This window comes from Pseudorca crassidens, chromosome 2 (genome assembly GCF_039906515.1).
Source record: "Pseudorca crassidens isolate mPseCra1 chromosome 2, mPseCra1.hap1, whole genome shotgun sequence".
Classification (NCBI taxonomy): Eukaryota; Metazoa; Chordata; class Mammalia; order Artiodactyla; family Delphinidae; genus Pseudorca; species Pseudorca crassidens.
In genome coordinates this window covers 6,432,730-6,453,747 of record NC_090297.1, presented here as the reverse complement: position 1 = coordinate 6,453,747, position 21,018 = coordinate 6,432,730, and the positions used below count along the sequence as shown (strand labels likewise).

General features: G+C 40.1%; 1 protein-coding gene across 4 annotated transcripts in view; it reads left to right on the top strand.

Moving 5' to 3' along the window:
* RERE (arginine-glutamic acid dipeptide repeats) overlaps window positions 1-21,018 on the top strand; it is a 426,633-nt gene that overhangs the window by 195,151 nt on the left and 210,464 nt on the right. For 3 of the 4 annotated variants that reach the window (XM_067719188.1, XM_067719170.1, XM_067719179.1), the window contains exons 3-4: window positions 2,159-2,229; window positions 11,394-11,519. In XM_067719188.1, the coding sequence (XP_067575289.1) occupies window positions 2,159-2,229; window positions 11,394-11,519 (197 nt within the window). The remainder of the gene's footprint in view (window positions 1-2,158; window positions 2,230-11,393; window positions 11,520-21,018) is intronic. The other variant, XM_067719197.1, reaches the window with a different exon arrangement.

Here is a 21,018-nt window from a genome sequence, read left to right as displayed (position 1 = left end):
TGCAGACCATCTGACTGCCAAATAACTGACCACACAAGGGGATGTAAGTTGTCAACTTTGTATAAAGGAAAGGAAATCTTACATCAAGGAGAGGAGATGTTGTTTCTTTACAGAGGAGTCATGAGAGTTTACTGCCACTGGAGGTAACTCATTATAAGGTTGCAGGTGCTTGTAAGAATAAAGGAATAAAGAAGGCTTGGTATGGATGGGGTACGGGAGTTGGTGTTTCTTTAAGGCAGTGCAGCCTAGGGGAGGGCGAGATGTGATGTGGGATCAGACCATCGAATACAGCAAGTTTTTTTTGGTCACATGAGCTTTAAGAAAGTGGAGATCATTAGTTAGGAAGGGACCTGTTAGTTTTGAAGTCAGTGAACAGTAGCTAGGTATGACAGTGTTACGTTATGAGATACAGAAAATACTTGTAGGAGGTGATAGGAAGAAGAGGGCATATGGGCTGTGATTTGTGTTCAGGTGAGATGAGTAAACAGTGGATGTCTAGAGATGTGAAGTGCTGGTAGTGGGTACAACAAGGATTGGAACACAGAAATTAAGAACCTTGGGTTGTCCCCACACTGTGCAAGTCGGAGCTACAGTTTTTATTTAGAGAATGGGTTTCTTCAGTTTTTCCTTGAACAGCAAGTTGGGGCTTAGGTAGAGAACTCTACCACAGTGGGAAGAGATCTCTTCTTTGTCCCTTAAGGTGATCAGCGTGTTAAGTGCATGTTGCCTGAATGTTGAACAGAGTTTTTTCCCAGCATCCTGGACTTTGGAACAAGATAGAAAGCTCAGTCAGCAGTTCATTCCTGAGCTGCTGTTTTATATGGATTCAGAGATCGGATTGCTGTTGTTGAGCCTACATCTGAGTAGAGAAATCTGTTGGGAAATTCTGGATGCCTAAATGATTGACTTTCAGACGTCTTCTTTTTCCTTAATGACTTTGGCCTACAAGAATCCTGATGTCTTTCAGAAAGTTTCTTGGAAGGCAGTGGCCTTTAGTCTTCTTTGTGTCTTTCTTCCTGTTCTGCCTCTTAGTGGGTCTGCTAGCACCTGTGGTGGGACTAGAATTTCCACTGGATCGAGGGCTCCAAACCTCTGCTCCTTTGCTTTTTGCGGGGGAGGGTGTTGTTAACATGCATGAAATGAAGAAGTAGAGGAACCTGCCTCTGTTCTCAAGCATCTAGAGTTATTCTAAGACACATTTGTTGTGAAGGGTCATGAGGAAGGATAAAACACATGGCATTTTAAATGTGGGCATTATGGTCACTCTCCCTAGAAAATTAGATTGACTGCAGATGCCTTTACTTCTGAGTCTTTGCTTGTAGTGTGGAGAGTTTTTACATTCCTTTATAGTCACTGCTTCCCTTAAAATCATTGCTTCTTAAAAAAAAAAAATGTGTCTTAACTGATCATTTTAAAAAATAACCTTTAGACTCCAGCTGTTGAGAGCATCAAAAATAATTACCCAGCCACCGCCATGTCAGATGTAATTTACGAAAGTGCCCTTCTTCCCTGAGGAAAATCTAATTTGGTTTACTTCATTCCATCTCTGATTGGCTGCCTTGGTTTTCTTTACTGTTAGAAAATATGTTCAGGTTAAAATTTAATAGAAAGTTATCCATAAGATACTGGATTGGTTTTCTTTTTCTTCATGTGTGTGAAAAGGTCGTTGTAATAGCATGTTCAAGCTAGTCTTCTTTACGTATTTCACTTATTTCCTCACAAAATATTTATTAAAAATAAAGCAGCACTTGGCAAAGCTGTTTCTCTTTGTGAAGACGGGGAGCATCTATCTGAGTAATATATTCAAGATTTTGTCTTGGTGTGTAACCTTGAGCAAGTAATTCCCTTTATTGAAGTTTCTCCATCTGACTATGGATAATCTCATGGGATTCCCACTCCCCCTTCTTCAGGGATGCTGGAAACAATAATTGAGGCTTTATCAAGTTATTTAAATTATCAGAAAGTGGTCAAAAAGAACCCAAGAGCTGTTTTCCTTTAGCTTAAAATTATTTGTCATTTAATATCACCTTTAAAAATTTATTTTCTATAAAAGGCATGTGCTTTGTCATTTATTTATTTATGCAGTGGCTTTATGGGCCCTGTCTTTGATCCATCAAAGGTAAATGCCATTGTTTTAAATTTTCTTTTTCTTTTAAAGACTGTGTGTATATCGAGAGTCGGAGGCCAAACACACCGTATTTCATCTGTAGCATCCAAGACTTCAAACTGGTAAGCATTTTTTCATGTGCTGTTGATTCTACTCTGTACCTTCTCTTTTCCCAGTTCCACTGGCTGTCTCTTTTGATTGCTTCTCTATCGTACTGACTTGGTAACCAGTTCAGCTCTGAGTGCTGACTGCCTGGTGACTGCAGCACTCAAATAAGGCAGTAATCAGCTTTATAACACTAAGTGTAAACAAACGTTTCTGAAGTTTTTATTCATTTAGTAGCTGTTCTGACAACTATTTCAGAGATTCCCTTGAGCTCCTGTAATAGTTCATTTTTTTCTCAGTCATTGTGAAGAACCTGATGTAAAATAAACTTTGGATTTAATGATGAATTGGGGGAAAAAAGAGAATATAAATGGGCCAGAGATGATTATTTTCTGTGGCAATTGTAATTTACTTAGGTATTTTAAGCAAATATGGAGTGTATCTTGAACCTTTTCTGGGTGTCTCCCGTGGTGGAGGTCGGGGAAGGAAGTTTGGCTTGAGGATGATATAGCTACAGTACTTTCTCATTAAAAAGTACTTAGGTACTTTTACTTTCACAGGTACCTAAGTGCCAATATTGCCAGTATGAAATCTCTTGTTTTTAGACCACTGGTTCCCACACTTGGGGCTTTGGATCCCCTGATAACCGTAGAGATTTTGCAGAGGTCTGTAAATAAGCATTCTCAGTCTCAAATAAACTAAATAAATATACTTCACACATGTCTGTACAACTGCTTTTCAAATGTATTAATATGCTGCTGTGATTTTTTAAAATTAACTTATTTAATGAAAGTACAGAGTTAAGAATCACTTTATTATGTATTTTCCTCAAGCAATTGTTATGTGAAGTGCTATCGGAGTAGTGTCATTTGGGGAGTCTTTTGAAACATTTAGATGTTAAGAAAGGATCCTGTACAGTAAATCGCCTACATACGAACAAGTTCCGTTCAGAGAATGCGTTCCTAAGTCCAACAAAGTTAGCCTAGGTACCCAACTAACACAATTGGCTATATACCACTGCTTTTACGCTTGCTTGCAGACATCCTGGGCTTGAAATAATGATACTGTACTACTGTATACTGTACTGTACAGTAAAGTACACAAAAGCACAACCACTTGTAGAGGATGCACGCACATGACAATGTACGCCAGACACATGCACTAACTTACGTGATTGCACATGTGAATGCACGTTTGCGTCTTTGAAAGGTCGCAACTTGAAGGTTCGTATGTAGGGGACTTATTGTACTTGAAGGTTGTGAACACTGTGTACATTCTTAGGTCTGGAGAAATCCTAATTCTTTAGCTTTGTAGAGATATGTGTCAGTATCTGTGAAAGCCAGCCATTATTTCCAAAACGCTTTGTAACTTTTGGTAATACTTGTGCTCTGACATACATTGTATGTGACATTTCAGCCTAAAGAAAAGTAGTGTAGTCTGAACTCTGCATCTCCTTTTTTTTTTTTTTTTTTTTTGTGGTATGCGGGCCTGTCACTGTTGTGGCCTCTCCCGCTGCGGAGCGCAGGCTCCGGATGCACAGGCTCAGCGGCCATGGCCCACGGGCCCAGCCGCTCCGCGGCATGTGGGATCTTCCCGGACCGGGGCACGAACCCGTGTCCCCTGCATCGGCAGGCGGACTCTCAACCGCTGTGCCACCAGTGAAGCCCTCCTTAGTTTTTTTTTTTTTTTAAATGCATTTTAAATGACTCCAAATGTCCAGTTAGTATATGCAATTGAGTTAGTTAAAAAGTTGCATGCCATTTATTTTTCTTTGTTCAAAAATTATCACGTAAGTAATAACATGCTTTTTGCTACTTTAAAAGAAAGTAAAATGGGCCATTTACTGCTAAGATTTCTTTATTCTTGGTAGGCTGCTTTTACCTTCTAGTTTTACAAGGTGGCCTTGCGGTTTAATCTTGTAAATCACATGCTTTCTGCTCAGATTTTATGTCAACATGAGGTTTTGCCATTTTTTAGAGGTCTTTGCTATTTATTATATGTTGCCTTCCAAAGACTGCTTTTTACAGACGCTGCACTGACATCTGCAAATCTGGGCGGTGGCCTTGTTTCCTGAAGAGTTTTCTTTTGCTAGTGGTGCTGCTACTGCTCTTTCCCTGCTCATTGTCTTTGTGTGTGATCTTTACCAGATACAATACCACCACACCATGGAAAAGATACAGCTGTGAAATAAAACTGCAGAGATTTTCCTTTTACCTATTAGAGTCTGAGCCCCTTTTGTACAATTTTTCCACGTCAGCAGGTGCCTTCGTGTTTGAATGGTGTCTCTTATGAAATGCTGATTACAATGTGATAGTTGCTGTTCAGGGCAGAGGTTCCTGCTGAGCTACAGTAATTGCTCAGGGTATTAACAGCAATAAAAGCTGAAACTTCTGTCATCAGGATTGGTCTAGTACAGCACATTAAAGCTGTCTGCAGGAACAGCGTGGGAAGTGGGGTGCTATAGGTTTAGATACCTTTTTCTAAGTCACATATTGCTATGAGAGATGTTTTTGTTTGAGTTCTGTATTCAGCACGTATTCACAGTTTCTGTGTAAGAATAACAGGGATGTTGAAGACATTTGCTCCTGGAAGGGATGTGTTTGTTGTCTGGATACCCACTTCCTTTCCTTGTTTCTCAATACTACTTCCAAAAAGATAACCTAATAGGTAAGAATAATCATAGACTTCTTTTCCTTCAGCTTAACCTATAAGGGGAAAAGATGAACAGAAGGAAATGTTCTTTGTTTCTTTGCAAGATTTCAAGAAGAAGAAATTGGAGTTGGTTTTGCCCACAGCAGATACCATGCATGGCAAGTGGAACAGTGGAAAACAAAAACCCAATAGCTTTGACATGTTGTTGATTAGTTATGTATTTTATCTTTTTATGGTTTGAGGTTTAACTGAGAGATGTATTTCTTTGTTTATACCATAAATTAGAATCAGTCCTTTTAGCATGGTGAGTTTTGAGAACAAGATGTGTTTTGGGACTGTCAGAGGCACTGGGTGAACAGGAAGGGCAGGAAGGGGAGAAGGGCAGGAAGCTGGGAGCAGCAGAGGATTTGGGAGCAGCTGTGCAGAGAGAGAGAGCGAGAGAGCGAGAGAGCGAGAGAGCGAGAGCACGAGTGCCCTCCCTGAGTCCTGCTGTATTGGTGCTTCTTCCCGTTGGATTCTTAGATTACCCTATTGTCTCTCCTGAGTAGAGGGCTCTTGGGCCAGCTTGAGCAGATCTCTAGTAAGCATAACTGAAAGAGCCTGCTATCACATCTGCATATGCTGTGCTCCCATAGCTTTTCTAGGTCACTGTGTTTGCTTTGAGGGTTTTGTTCCCGAATGAGTCACTGTCACCACGGAGCAGTACAACCCAGAGTGCAGTTAGGAGCATTTTGGGTTATCACCAGTGCCTTCGACAGGCATTTGTTGAAAGCCTACTTTGTGTTCTTTGTTGAGCGCAGCACCATAAGGGGGACTGAAGAATCTAAGATATAGTTCCTTCCCTCAGTGATCTTAGGTTGTGATTGGACAGACAGTGGCTGTGGTGTTACTGGATGTCAGCCCTCTTTGGGGAACCCTGAACAGGACTTGATGTGGAGGAAGCCATTCACGTAATGTCCTAAGAGCAAGATTCCTTACTTTTACTAAAAAACAGTAAGATTCCATTTTTATAGAAGTCCAGGCCTTAGCATAATAGAATTAATTTGCTATCTAGAAATAATCATGGATTCTGAGAATGCTTAACAAGGAGATTATTGAGATTAGTGGTTTCCATTCAGCATAGCACCAAGGATCCTTGTTCCTCGTCTGGCTCTAGTAGTGGTGCTTCGTACCTAATTCTTCATTCACAGATAAGTAGTTGAAGCCTTTCCTCTAATACTCTGCATGGGAATTCTGTGTGGATTCCTAATGAGTTTCTGTCGTTTGTTAAATAGAAAAAATATGATGTTTGTTTCCTTGAGTTATATAATTATCAGTTCTTTAGCTTTTACATGAGATGAATTTTCAGGTCGGATAGGTAATTATTACAAATACTATTTTGAGCAGACACCATTGATTCATTTTTGCTCCTATTTGGCCTAGTAAAATGTAATTGTCTTTAAAATTAAACCTGACATTCCTTAGAGTTGGGGATACGTCTTTTGTGACGTTAGGCTATTTCCAGTTGACTTTTTAGGGCTCAGTGTGTTGTCACTGCCCTGCACGGATGCATGTGCTCTTGTGTCGTTTCTGTCCCTAACAGCATACGTTCTCAGTGCTGACTTTGAACATGGAGTAGTGGAGGGCGCCTGCCACTTGTTACCTTGGGGAAGGCACATCTCCATTGCTGCTGTGAGTGGGGGGCCGAGCTCGTTAAGGTGCAGCGCCATGTACACCTCGTTTCACAGTCGAATGTGAGCAGCTGGGGGAGGAGCATTTGGAGTTTGTTTCCAGTTCCTGGTCTGTACCTGTAACCCTACGCAAAGGCTGGTCACCCCAGTGCAGCAATCAGGGGCTTCAGCTTAGGTTCCACTTACCGTTGAAATTGCCTTCTCTCCACCAAATTGAGTTTCTCAGAAGTGTATTAAAAGCAAGAAGCTGCTTTTCCTTCTTTAAAATGAAAACTTACTGAGAATAAGTAATCATATCTTCTCGTTTTTTTTGTTAGAGACCTTTACATAGATAATGCTGGGAGATAAGGGAGGTTTCGTTAACATGCACTCTTGTGTACATACGTGTGTACACACAGTGAGTTAATTATCATTTATGTATTATACACCACAGTTATTTAATCCCAGCTTGGTTGATGTGACCACTCAGCACAGAATGTATGGTGTATGGGCATTCAGGAAATGGGCATCATTTTAATATTAGGTCAGCCTTGTATTGAAAACTTTTTGGGGCGGGGGGCAGGAAATCTGCATTAATTTGAACATGGCTAATTCAGAATTTTAGATTTGATTCTGGGACTGAGTTGGGGGATGGTAGAGTGCATGGGTTGGGAGCTGGACTTTGACATCAGCTGGTCTGTTCCATCAGTTGCTATCTTCCATGACCTTGGGCAAGACACTAACCTTGCTGTACTTACATATGAAGTTGGGATATAAAGCACCTACCTTGCAGATGGGTTGTTTTTAGATTAAAAGATCAAGCCTACAAAGTGGATAGTGCAGTGCCTGGGCCATGGGATGATCGTGACATTGACATTGAGTTGGTGCTCTAGGTTTAAGCTTTGTAAGGGCAGATACCACCACGTCTGTTTTATTCATTGATGTATATATACATTGCCCATATAAGATCCATACTAAATATTTACTGAATATTGAATGAAGTTACATTTCAGTGGAAAAAATTGACTGGATAAAGTTTTCAAAAATCTTCAGTAGTTGTTTGATACAGTCCATGCATTAACTACAAAGTAATCTTCCATTTATTAAACAGGCCAAAGAGATCTGCTTCGTTACCTTCAGTTAGCCTGCAGTGTGTAGTATTTTATATATTTAAATAATAAAATTCTAAAAATAGTTTTAATTTTCTTCAGGAAGTTTATGTGAGTGTAGCCAAAGTCATAACATTTTTTAGACATTCTGTTTCGAATTTGCTATGTCACTGACTTCTAGCAAAGATAAACGAGGGCTTAGTCTATATGTAAACATCCCAGAGAAGGCCAGCAGATATGAAAAATGCCATAGGATGTGATGACTTGTTTCCGTGTGAAACAGTAGCTGTTTTCTCTTTTGGTTTTTTATAGTCCCTCAAGTTAGGCCTGCAGAATTGAGTCTATTTGTAGTTTCTTTTTCTCTTTACCCTCTTTGTTCATTCCCTGTAAAAAGGTCAGTACCACTTGGTTACAGCTTTGTGACTTGAGTGTAGTGTTGGATAATGAAGTGAAGACTTTGAAGTTTGTTATCAAGTGTTCTCAGTTTATAGAGTGAGGAGTTACATCTTACTTAGTGGAAAGTACAGCAGAGACAGTTCTTTAAAAAGAGTTGTTCCTTTGTTAGTTTAATTGTTCTCACCTGTCAGGAGTGGGCGCATCGGTGGGACAGTGCTCTTATACAGTGATTTCTAGGTCAAGAAAAAGTTGGAAAAAAGAAGGAAATTTTGCCATTTGCAACAACATGAATGGACTTGGAGGGTACTTTGCTAAGTGAAGTAAGTCAGACCGAGAAAGACAAGCACTGCATGATATCACTTTAGTGTGGAATCTAAAAAATACAACAAACTAGTGACTATAATTTAAACTAAAGAAACAGACTTACAGATATAGAGAACAAATTAGTTTATCAGTGCGGAGAGGGAAGAGGGGAGGGGCAAGATAGGGGTAGGGGATAAAGAGGTACAAACTATTATGTGTAAAATAAGGTACAAGGATATATTGTACAACGTGGAATATACCGAATATTCTATAATAACTGGAAATGGACTATAATCTTTAAAAACTGTGAATCACTATATTGTATACCCGTATCTTATATAATATTGTACGTTGTATATACTTCAATTTAAAAAAAAAAGTAAAAAAGGGAAAAGGTTTGAATTACTGATTTGGTGCTAGAGTATTCTTCTAAAGGCCACGCCTTCCCCTACCCCAACCTTCTTTGTTTAAAATAAAGGTCATGGTTGCTTAGTTGCTATCGATAAGCATTGTGATAAACTATAATGGGGTATTGAGCTTCCTCCATGCTGTGTTTGGAGTAACCCACCAATAATACATATATGTGCAAGGATTAAATGTCCTTTTCATGTTGGAATTTGAAGTTTATAATTTTAAGAGTGGGATGCTATCGCTTAGCCCTGAGTTTGATGGGCATAGTCAGATGCTGCGTTGTTGGGTATCTGCTGTGCCTGCCCCCCACCTCCACCCCAATTATAGGACAATCATGTTGAAAGTTATTTTGAATCACCACAGCCTCTTCGCATGATACGAGTGTCAATTAAGTGGAAGGAAGTGGTGACACAAGTGAAAATCAAAGCGAGGCTTTGGGAATAAGTAATCTCAGAACATCTCATTGGTTCCATTTACTTAGCTTCTCAGTGGTCTGTTTTCACTCATGGCTGACAGTCATCGTAGGCCACGTGGTATTTAAAGTTTTAATGGTTCACGATTACTGTGAAGTTGGGTAGTTCATTTTCTCCTAATGTATTTGGATTTTAGGACTCTAAGAAATCACTTAAAAAGTTTAATTATATTTACTTCCATAAACTGTCTAAAAATGTTATTTTAATGGTAAACCTGTTCTCTGTATGTAAAATTTTTTCAATGCAGAAAACTCTAGGTATTCTGATTTTTTAAAAAAGGAACTTAAGAATGTTTGAGACAATCTGATATTTGCAGAGAGCTACTGTGCAAGAATACTGGTAAAATCTTGTCATTCCAACTCTTATTTCTTAGAACTGGAAATTTGTAATTTGTGTATATGTGGTTGTTTGTGTTAAGGACCAACTCAAAATTATAGAAGAAAAAATCCATTAGAAGAAACGAAAGAAAATTAGGGCAACTGAGATACTATCAGCGTTTTCTGATTCATAAGTAAGAATAATGAAATGCTTTGAAATGATGCCTTTTTTCATGTTTAAAATGTTTTAATAATTACTTGAACTTTTGCACATTAAGTGATGCCAACATGCTTAGAAATGCTTCGCCAAGTGTCTTTCTGTTTAAAACCCTTGATTTGAATGAATAAGGATTTGAGTGGTCTGATTAACTCCTAGTGCAAGAGATTAACCACAGGTTCATTTTTATTTGATGCTTATATTAAAAGATCTTGAGTATACTGTACATTCTAGTGCACAGTTGAATCTTTGATTAGAAATTTGCAGTGCTGGTATGGGGAGGTGGGAGATGTGTGGTGGAGAAGGCTATGGCCACTAACACTTGCTGTCCATGCAGGTCATGTATATTTACTGTCCGTGGGGGCAGTGGGAGTCAGAGACTGGCCGCACAGGAAGCATATATGGTGTGGGAGCCTGGGATGCTCTAGAGGGTCGTCTGTAGAGAAAGAAAAGAACAGAAAAGCATCATGATAAAGACATGCCCAAGATTAGCTCTTTTTCTTGGGATTTATCTTTTTTGTTTGTTTTCAGAGAGACATAAAAAGAAAATAAGTAGTTGATGGAGCCTATTAAAATCTTGGGCCACAGGAAGCTGTTAGAGAGTGAGTCTTAGCTTTCTGAAATGAATTATATGTATCAGGACTCCCTAAAAATGATTTAATATGAAAAGTTTGCTTACCTGTAATTTAAAAACCATCTTAAGAACAGAAATTCACATAAGTATTTGGATTTTATGGGGTTTTCAGTTCATTAAAAACAACATGAAATTGGATTGGTTAGGTTTTGGGAAATGTTACGTACTCCCTAGAGTTTTTGAAAAGGGACCTATTCAGACTGTCATCTGAAGTATCTTTTTTTGATACTTATCAGGACTGTGCTGGCTTTCAGAAGTTGCTCTTTAATATTTTGCTGGTTTTAAATGTTTTAAAAGTTTCTTTAAAAAAAAAAAAGACATATGGTACATACCAAACTGGTTTTGCCCCTAAAAGAAATAATATCTTTCTTGAACTTTATGCTCCAGTCTGTTCATTACATTTACCTTGTGAGTAAATTAAAGCTTGTTTGAATGGTGTCTTCTTTTTCCTCTGGTGTTAAGCCTTTGTATGTTACCTTATCTTTAGCTTTACAAAATTAAACTAGGACTTTGAGAAAATGGTAGGATCTTTCTTTGAGGCCCCTGCCCCCAGTACCTTGAGCATTTCCTTCTGAAGTACATATCCTATGCCTCTGGCATCTCTCCTTAGAAACTCTTCTGAAAGCTCAGTTTGTCCACTGGTGGTTTATTTTATAGTCATGTTTATCTGACACCATTGCATTTTTGTTTTTGTTATAAGCAAAGCATGCCACTGTCACGGTGCTTTGACACTGTGTCACATCTTAACTTGGTTATTTTGAGGGGCACACACCATACCGCTTTATGACAGGCCCATACTGAGAGTGTGGAGCCAGAGGGTCGTATGTTCACGCTGGAGAAAGGAAGCAGCTCTGACTGATGTGCGGAGTTTAACTTTAGTGGCAGAACAGATTCGCTGAGACTTCAGAGGCCACCTGCTAAAGGATTTGTGCAGCTGCCTGCTTGTGTGCTGAGTGCCCCTAGTAACCAGGGTATGAGAGGACATTGGGCCTGTTAACTTAAAACTTTTTTCTCTTTTAGGTCCACAACTCCCAGGCCTGTTGCAGATCTCCACCTCCTGCTTTGTGCGACCCCCCAGCATGCTCTCTGCCGGTGGCAGCACAGCCGCCACAGCATCTTTCTGAAGCCGGGAGAGGGCCTGTAGGGGTAAGGAGAATCCCGTTTTTAAAAGCTATCAATATTTTATATCCCACAGGGTATAAAATAGGAATATCACCTCCCTCCCCAGAGCCCCTTTAAAAATGTGCTGTATCGTATGTGTTCTTAAAGGAGTAACAAGTACACGCACAGAGGAAGCAAAATACGGGACTTGCCTTACCCCTCTAGGACAGTTCCAGAAGTCGGGGGGCTTGGTGGTGGAGGGGTGTTGGCACCAGCAGAGAGCATGCTGGGCCGCTGCAAGGAGCAGGAGCTGGCAATCAGCAGCGAGTATGGACGTTGGCGACTGAAATAGGGGAAAAGGGGGTAAGTTTGAGTCCGCGTGCGGACTGCGCCTTTCCCCAGGATCACCGGGACTTGTGGCCCGTGAGTCTAAACTGTTCGGGCTGCTGCCCTCTCCGGTGACCTTCGGTAGAGTATTGCTCAGAGGTAGCTGGGCTTTTCTGCAGGGCCGGATACAGAATAAGCGTTTGAAAGGCTTGGGTTGGGGAGTAGATGGAGTGCTCTCAGCTGTACCCCGGCAAATCCTCTGTTACCTGGTGATGATGTGGGGCGTTACGTGAGGTGAAGCAGGATGCAGTGTCTTCAGCTCTTTGTCCCCTGGAGCACAGGGCCTGGTGTTAGCGATCCACGAGGGTTACTTTTGTGCCGTGTGCCTCACCTTTTCTGGAAGCTCGGTGTACACACCTGTCTTCATTTTCCTTCCTTCATGAGGATTTAATGCTCAAGTTTTCTGAAGGACAGGTGTTTATTGTTCTGATTGACCGCTGCTAGTCACTAAAGAAGGTTAAGACCTGTCTTTCCCTTGTTTTACCTAATCTGACCCTGGGGCTCAAACTCATGCTTGATTAGGAAATAACACAAGAGAATAGCCCTCGTACATGCACGCACAGATCCAGATACTGGCAATATGCAACGACTTGTTCACTTGCCGTGTAGCATATTAGTATCTTGAGACTAGGAAAAGAGAGCGCTCCCGATGGCCTGTAGCAGCGCTTGGGAAAGTTTTGGGAAGGTAGCTAGGTACTGAGGAGCCGGGTGTGTTTTTGGTACACCAGTAACACGTGGGCAGGCAGAGTGGAGGAGCTCAGCTCGCCAGGTGTACGTGTCAGCCTGTTCTTATAAGCAACGTAGGCAGTGAGCCTGGTGAAGCTGGGAGTTGTGAGAAGATGCCGCAGGACGTCAAAGAAGAGCACAGGTTAGTGGGTCCTGGGAGGCAGAGGTGGGGATACAAAATGGAGCCGGATCATTGAGGGTCTGAAAGGTTAGACAAGGTGACATTTTATGTTCTAGGCCGAAGAGAGCCTTGCAGGCTTTTTTATTGCGGGCAGGCCGATCTGCAGATCACTGCTTAAGAAGATTCATTGGGTAGAGTGTGGAGTGGGGAAAGACTGTAAAAGTTCCAATTAGGTGGCTAGGACTGTCATCCATGCATAAAATGAAGAGGACCAAGACAGTGGAGATGGGACATTAATAATTGTAATAAAATCAGGAATAATTGTCACAACATTTTCATGTTTAGGTAGTTGCCACTGTAATTTATCAAGAATTAGACCAGAGAAAAAGGTTCACATTATGGAAGCCTTGGAAGTCTTGATATAATAGCCATTCACAATGGAAGATAAAACCCAACGTAGTGGATAAAAATCTAATTTTAATCCCTGGAGAGATACTGACGGCTTAAGGGACAAATTAGCAGAGTCCCAACTTGACTGCATACTTCAAAAGCTTCAGCCTTTACCAGTTACCATCGTGTGTGTGTGTGTGTGTGTGTGTGTGAGAGAGAGAGAGAGAGAGAGAGAGAAATGGTTTTTATCTTTCAGGCCAATATTATCTTTATTCTCTAATCAGTGTCAATGTCATTGTTAGACTGTTTCATTTACTGCAATACCCACTAACCAGGATTTGCTGAATGGATTTAAAGTTTTGCCCATAATTGATATGTAGTAAACTTTTTATATTAGCATTAGTGACGACGAGTATTTATTTTTTTAGCAGTAAAAATATTGTGTCCACTAGGGATTTAAATAAGTTCATGATGGGTGGTATTCTCAGATACCATCATATGTAGGTTGGAGAAGATTCTGTAGTACGATGATAAATCTTCTTTCAGTCAGGATGATGCTGCATAAAGCTAACGTATTGATTGTTCTTTAACAACGCTTCATGCTGCCAAAGTCATTTGAGCTGGATCTGAATTGGATCCAGTTGGCCAAGCTCCCCTCCATGTGTGGAGTTCTCATAAATCCTGCAGGCACACACATCTAATACAGTGTAATGAGAGAGCTACTGGGAGAAAAAATTGATTACAGGGTTGCAGACAATATCATTAATGTTTCCTGCCGTGATACACCAGATGTCTTCCCTAATAGACTGTTTTTGTTAATTTAGTTTTTATAAGATAGCATTGATTGCATCATAATTTAACTTCCTTTGCATATTCAGGTATAGGTGATCTCTGTCTGTATACAAATGATGGCATCAACTCATAAGATTTAATTTTATTAATTTTTTATCTGTTCATTTTAAAAGTATTTGTGCTAGAAGGGCAACATTTTTACTTGTTCCCGAGAATCTGTTAGCTTCGATGTCTTCTAGCAAGAATTACTGATTTACTGGTAGTTGGTGGGAGGGAGGTGAGAAGGCAAAGAAAACATTGCCCAGATCCTCCCCGGACAGGACAGAGATCATCCCGCACCCCCAGCTGTTCCCAGTATCAGGGGGTTTAATTGGCGTGACAGAGGCTCTGTCCAAAGCAGAGAAGGTGCAGCCATTTAGAGGGGATTTAAAATGCACATTCATTTCCACTGTCATGAACGTGGCTCTGCGGGCTGGAACGCTTGTTGGGTGCACCCATCCTCTCCTCGCTAAAAAGTCAGTACTCCTCACTTTGGTATTTAGTTATTTAGCATTTTTATTTTTCAGTCGTATCTTTTTGTGTGTTTAAGACCTCCGTGGAGTGGCTAACACATATAAATAAGACAACATTGCAGTAGTGGGTCGAGCTATTTTATTTAAGTTACTAAAAAAAATGTTCATAGCTGCTTTATTCACAATAGAAAAATACTGGAAAGAGCCCAGATGTTCTTTGGTGAGTGATTGAACCAAGTCATTATTTTTTTAACGACTGGTTTTGTTTTTGGGGCATTATCCTTTAGAGAACAATTTTTTCTCTTGATGAGTTCCTGTGTAACATAGGATGCGTTAATCAACCTTTCTAACCCTTAGTCTTCTCACCTCTAAAATGGGCACACTACTACTGTTTACCTCAAAGGGTTGTTACAAAGGTGATGAAGTAATTCATTAGATTGCTTACCATGATGCAGGCATATAATAAGCATTCCTTAAGCATTATCTCTTATCACAGCGGGTTTTGTTGTACAGACTCAGGGTTAAATAATTTACTAGTTTTCTGGACATTCTTAATCTGAAGCCCATAGGCCCCTAGGTGGTCTCCTTGAGTTTAAGAGCGTCTATGAACTTTCTGGAATCGCTTGCAAAGTCTTATATGTATGTGCATTTCCCTGGAGAGAATATATACTTTTCAACCATGGATGATAATCAGTAGATTCCTAAAATGTTGAAAAAAATTTAAAAATTAAGTTTAAAAACTGCTGTTCTCTAAAGCCTCTTGAGGTGGGTCACTTAAAACCTCAAATCGGGAAAGTAACTGTTAAAATTATATAAATATTTTAAAAATTTCTTTAATTGAGGCTATTTTCCAAGTAAAGGCTATAATTAAAACCCTGGAAAAACAAACACACACCCCTCAAATCAGCTAGCTGTTACGGAAGTCAACTAACGTGGAGCATTTACTTTGTGCCTAGGCACACTGCTACTCTTTTCACGTAGCTTAACCCGTTTGATCTCCACAACAACCTGTGATATTTATTTCATTTTGTACGTGAGAAAACTTGAGGTTTGCGCTCATATAAAATCTTGCCTTTGTATAAAAATCTGGCAGGACTGAGGTTTAACTCAGGAACTCACCTGGCCATGGGTAATCTTGGTTGTGCCCCTGGCTGACTTTGTACTGCATGGGTGACCCCTGCCTCGATGCCCCTTTGCCTTCACTTTACTAGTGAGTTCCTCAGCTGACGTGCTTGCTGCTCATTCACTTTGGAGAGTAGAAGGCTTCTGCCACTGAGAGTTTTACAGGCTGGCCTTTCCCCTGAATAGATGGACGGTGGTGTTAACAGCATGGTGTGGGAACCCTGTTTAGTATTGGTGAGTTTTCTTTTCCTGTTAGCACTTGTGGTGGTCCTATCTTACTGTCCTTTTGTTTAAAAAAAATGCCTGACCAGCAGACCCCAACGATGAGCTCCCTTCTCACTTAACAGCATCTGTGTACATTTGAAAAATGACCCTTGTAGTCTGTGTGTGTTAGTCTGCATTTGTTTCAGATAAAATTTTGTGCGTGTGAGAAATTGGGCTTTGCATGTCCCTTGGAATAAATCCAGTCCCCTGATCTAGACAGACCTACTTCACCAACACAGAGCAGGAAGCCGGGGTCCAGTGGCTCACCCCAAACCCCTGCTTCATGCGGCGCTGCTTAGGCCCAAATCTCTTGGGTCTCTGGTTGGTGTTCTTCCCATTGCTCCTTGCTACCTTCCTTGACCATTGGGTGTTCTTAGAGCCAGCCCACGTGATAACACCATTTATTTCTTTAGAAGCTAAGAATACTTTGCCTAATAATCTAGTTTAAACTTTTTGACTGAGTCTCAAGCCACTGTTAAAACAGTATTATTTTTTGCTTACGTAAGGCATTTATCATTTTAAAGTATCATTTCTAACACTGGTACTTCTCATACTTGGGACTTTTGGTACCATTTAATAATTAAAAGTGAACATTTATTATAAAATGCTGTCTTAAAAGTAAAGTTAATTATATTTCTTACCTGCTTGGTGCTTATAAAGAACTGTCATCTTGTTGCTTCTCTAACTGTACAGGAGGTTTTAAGGATATCTTGCTTTTTTCAGAGTTTACTGTAGCTTCCCCAACTGCCACTAAGTATGCCAAAAATAACCATTGTCTTTTATATTTGATTGTAGTGAAAGGTGTTAAAACCACTGATTTTCAGAAAAATTGCCAATACAGGTGCTATATTAATTTAGGGATTAATCCATCTACCCTAAATGAAAGATAATTTATAGCTGTTGAATTTTTTTTTTTTTTTTTTTTTTTGCGGTACGCGGGCCTCTCGCTGTTGTGGCCTCTCCCGTTGCAGAGCACAGGCTCCGGACACGCAGGCTCAGCGGCCATGGCTTACGGGCCTAACTGCTCCGCGGCATGTGGGATCCTCCCGGACTGGGGCACGAACCCGCGTTCCCTGCATCGGCAGGCGGACTCTCAACCACTGCGCCACCAGGGAAGCCCTAGCTGTTGAATTTTAATGTAGCAAGTTTAAAAAATTCTTAAAACATCCAATTGACCAGTATTAGTATTAGCGAGCATATAACCTGCTTCCAGGTGAATTCCTTTCCTTTGGAGAAGTTGTTTTCACAGTCTGCTCTCCCTTAGAAGCTGGACGTCAGCTAATTTGTTCTTAAGGCTATCTTCCATTATATTCATCTGCTCTTTTTTTTTTACAGAAGGGACATCATGATAGCCACATTTTTCAGAACACAGATTTGAATAACCTTATGATTTTAAAAAACTGCCTGCTGTTTTAAGCAGTCTTTTTGTTGCCATAGATCTGTATGAAACATAATGATCACGTTTAGGTTTTATTGAGCTTTCCCTTCTTTCAGGGATAATGCATCACCCTTCATTACCTAAAGGCACTGTTAGGCCCTTCAACTTTGCCTTTTTAGGGCTGTTTCGTACTGTTTGAAAAATACCTAAGCAAATATATGGAGTTCCCAGGCTTTACAAGTTCTCCAGAATCAGTTTTATTAATTATAAATTGCCAAAGAAATTTTAGCACATGGAGGTGTAGAGCTTGCAGTTTTGTTTAGCTTAAACTTTGTGTGTTACACCTCCTTTTAGGACCTCATAGTATTTTTAGTGACAATATCTCTTACAACTATCAAGGCCTTCAATTTTTCTAAGGGCCTGGGGTCAAGATTAAGTAATACACCTAAGGTTAATTGATCCTTTCCAGAGTCTAGAAATTGTTACGCCTAATGCCTGGAAGTTGGCATTTTCTGGTTTTATCTTTGATCTCCTGTTGTACAGTTAGATCGAATGTCAGGTACTTGTCATTTTTTTCCTTTCTTTTCTTTGTAAATAGACTTTATTTTTTAGAACAGTTTTAGGATCACAGCAAAAATTGAGTGGAAGGCACAGAGATTTCCCATATACCTCCTACCCTATACATGAGTGGCCTCTCCCATTAGCAAAACCAGAGTGATACATATATTACAGTTGATGAATCCACAGGTCATTATCACATCCTTATCATCCAAAGTGCATGGTTTACATTAGGGTTCACTTTCAGTGTGTTGTACATTCTTTGGGTTTGGACAAGTTTCTAATGCCGTGTATCCACTGTTAGAGCTCCATACCGAGTAGTTTCACTGTCCTAAACATCCTCTGTGCTTTGCCTATTCATCCCTCCTTTCCTTCTGACCCCTGGCAACCACTGATCTCTTTGCTGTCTCCATAGTTTTGCCTTTTGCAGAATGTCATATAGTTTGAATCATACAATATGTAACCTTTTCAGATTGGCTTCTTTCACTTAGTAGTATGCGCTTAAGATTCCTCCATGTCTTTTCATGGCGTAACAGTTGAATAATATTTCACGCTGAATAATATTCCATTGTTTGGATGTACCACAGTTTGTTTATCCTTTTACCCGCTGAAAGCTACCTTTGTTCCTCCAGGGTTTAGCAATTATGAATAAAGCTGCTGTAACATCCATTATAGCAGGTTATTGCGTGGATGTAAGTTTCTAACTCCTTCGGGAGCCTCGTTGCAGGATTGTCCAGTAAGAGTGTGTTTAATTTTCTAAGAAACAACCAAAGTGTTTCCCAAAGTTAGCCGTACCAGTCTGCGTTCCCACCAGCAGTGAATGAAAAGTTCCTGTTGCTCCACATCCTCACCAACATTTGGTGTTGTCAGTGTTCTGGATTTTGACTGTCCTGTTAGGCTTGTTAGTGGTATTTCACTGTTGTCTGAATTTGCATTTTCCTGATGACTTACGATGTGGAGTATCTTTTGTTAGGGGCTCTGGCCCATTTTCAAATCAGGCCGTTTATTTTTTTAATGTTGAGCATTAAGAGCTCTTTGTGTATTTTGCATGACAGTTCTTTATCAGATGTGTCTTTTGCAAATATTTTCTCCTAGTCTGTGGTTTGTCCTTTGCTTTTCTTGACAGTGTCTTTTACAGAGCAGAGGTTTTTCATTTTAACGAATCCAGCTTATCAGTTCGTTCCTTCGTGGATTGTGCCTTTAGTATTGAATCCGAAGAGTGATCTCCATACCCAAGGCCATTCAGATTTCATTCTGTGTTATCTTCTTCCAGGGTTTTATAGTTTTGCATTTTACATTTAGGTCTGTGATCCATGTTGAGTTGATTTTTGTGTCTAGGTTCTTTTATTTTGTGGGCGGGTGGGGGAGGGCATGTAGGTATCCAGTTGTTCAGCACCATTTGTTGTAAAAATTATCTTTTCTCTATTGCATTGCCTTTCCTCCTTTGTCAGTTGACTCTATTTATGTGAGTCTGTTTCTGGGCTCGCTAATCTATTCCACTGCTCTGAACTGAGTGTAAAATGCAGACATCTTGACTGACTGTTTACTCCTGAACACTTAGGTGTGTATTTTGTAAGAACGAGGACATTCATTTATATAGCCACTATATAGTTATCAAAATCAGGAGGCCTAACAGCACCACAATACTAATCGAATCTACAGACATCCACATTTTGTCACAGATCCCAGTAATGCCCTCTGTAGCAATTTGTTTTTCTGGCCTAGTATCCAAACCAGCATCACACATCTGTCTACCATGTCCCTTTGGTCTCCTTTAATCTGGAACAGTTCCTTATCCTTTCTTTGTCTTTCACGACATTGACATGTTTTGGAAGAGTGCAGTTCAGTTTTTTGTAGTTTGCTGCTTCCTAGTTATTAGCTGAAGGTTATGCATTTTAGGCAGGGCTGTTATATTAGTGGTATTGTGTCCTAAGTGCCTTACATTAGAGGACACGGGATACCAATTTGTCACATTGTTGGTGACAGCAACTTGGATCACTTGGATAAGTTACTAACTTTCCCTTTGTAATTAATAGGTAATTGGTAGGGGGAAACTTTGAGAACATGTAAATATCCTGTTTGTCATCAGATTTTCACCCACTAATATTAGCACCTATTTTATTTTTTGCCTGAATCACTGTGGTGATTGTGGAATGCACTTCTTTTTCTTTTTCCCCTCAAACTCTGTCTTTGAGAAATAGATCAGAATTCACCTACCATTAACTCAAAGGTGGGATTTTTGAGTCAAGTGGAAGAAAGAAAGGGAGAGAGGGAGGGAGGGAGGGAGGAAGAGAAGGAAGGGAAGGAGGGAGGGAGGGAGAGAGAGAGAGAGGCAGGCGGGTGAGGAGGAAGCCCTCAGAACATTTGAGCCCTCAGGGTGTTTTTCATTTTTAGCAACACAAGGACTTAATGAATTTTCATTATTTTTGTAGAAAGAGGAAAAACCTGTAATGGTGTTTTTTTCCATTTTTACGCTCCAGAGGAGAGAAGAGCTGCTTAGAAGTAATAGATCATGGAAGTGGTTTAAAAAAATACACATTTTTACTGCTGAAATAATGGTGTTGGTTTGATTCATGTTGGCAACATTTACTAGTGATCAAGTTACTTCATCTCGTTGCACCTCAGTTTCCTCACTTTTAAAGCCAGAGTATTACTTCAGTAGTTCTGGAGTGAAGCCCAGGAATCCACAGTTTTTCCAAGCACTCCCCGGGATATCTTATGGGCAGCCAGCTTTAGCACGTGGAAGTCTGCCACCAGTGACTGTTATAGTTGCAGATCCGATCCTGTCCTTTGCAGGATGTAGAGTTCTTTTAGTGCAGTTCCAGGACCTCTTACGTTTCTTAAACCTCAGTATTTTATGCCCTTAAAAAATTTGTTTTTGTGGTTCTCCCATTTTAACTTAATTTCCTACCTTCCCCAGCACACAAATTAGGTATAATCTGCATGTTTAAATCCCTAATATAGCGTTCAGAGACAATTTATAAATAAATTCAAACCAAACTACAAAACCAATAAAACTCTAACTACCAGTATTAATTTGATAGAATGGGTGATGATGTTTTGATGAAATGACATAGTCACTTGTGACATAAATTTGTTACTGATTGCTTATGGCCCAGATTATTGGGGGCCAGGGGCTGGTGTATAATGTGTTTAGATTACTGGGTTCCTTGTGGTGAATCAGTTCTTCTCTTGATTTCATTTTTGTTATTATCACTGAGAAACCTCTCTAAGTGTAGCTACCATGTTGTGACTTTGCCCTTACTTGGCACCACCGTGGCATATTGGGTTTAT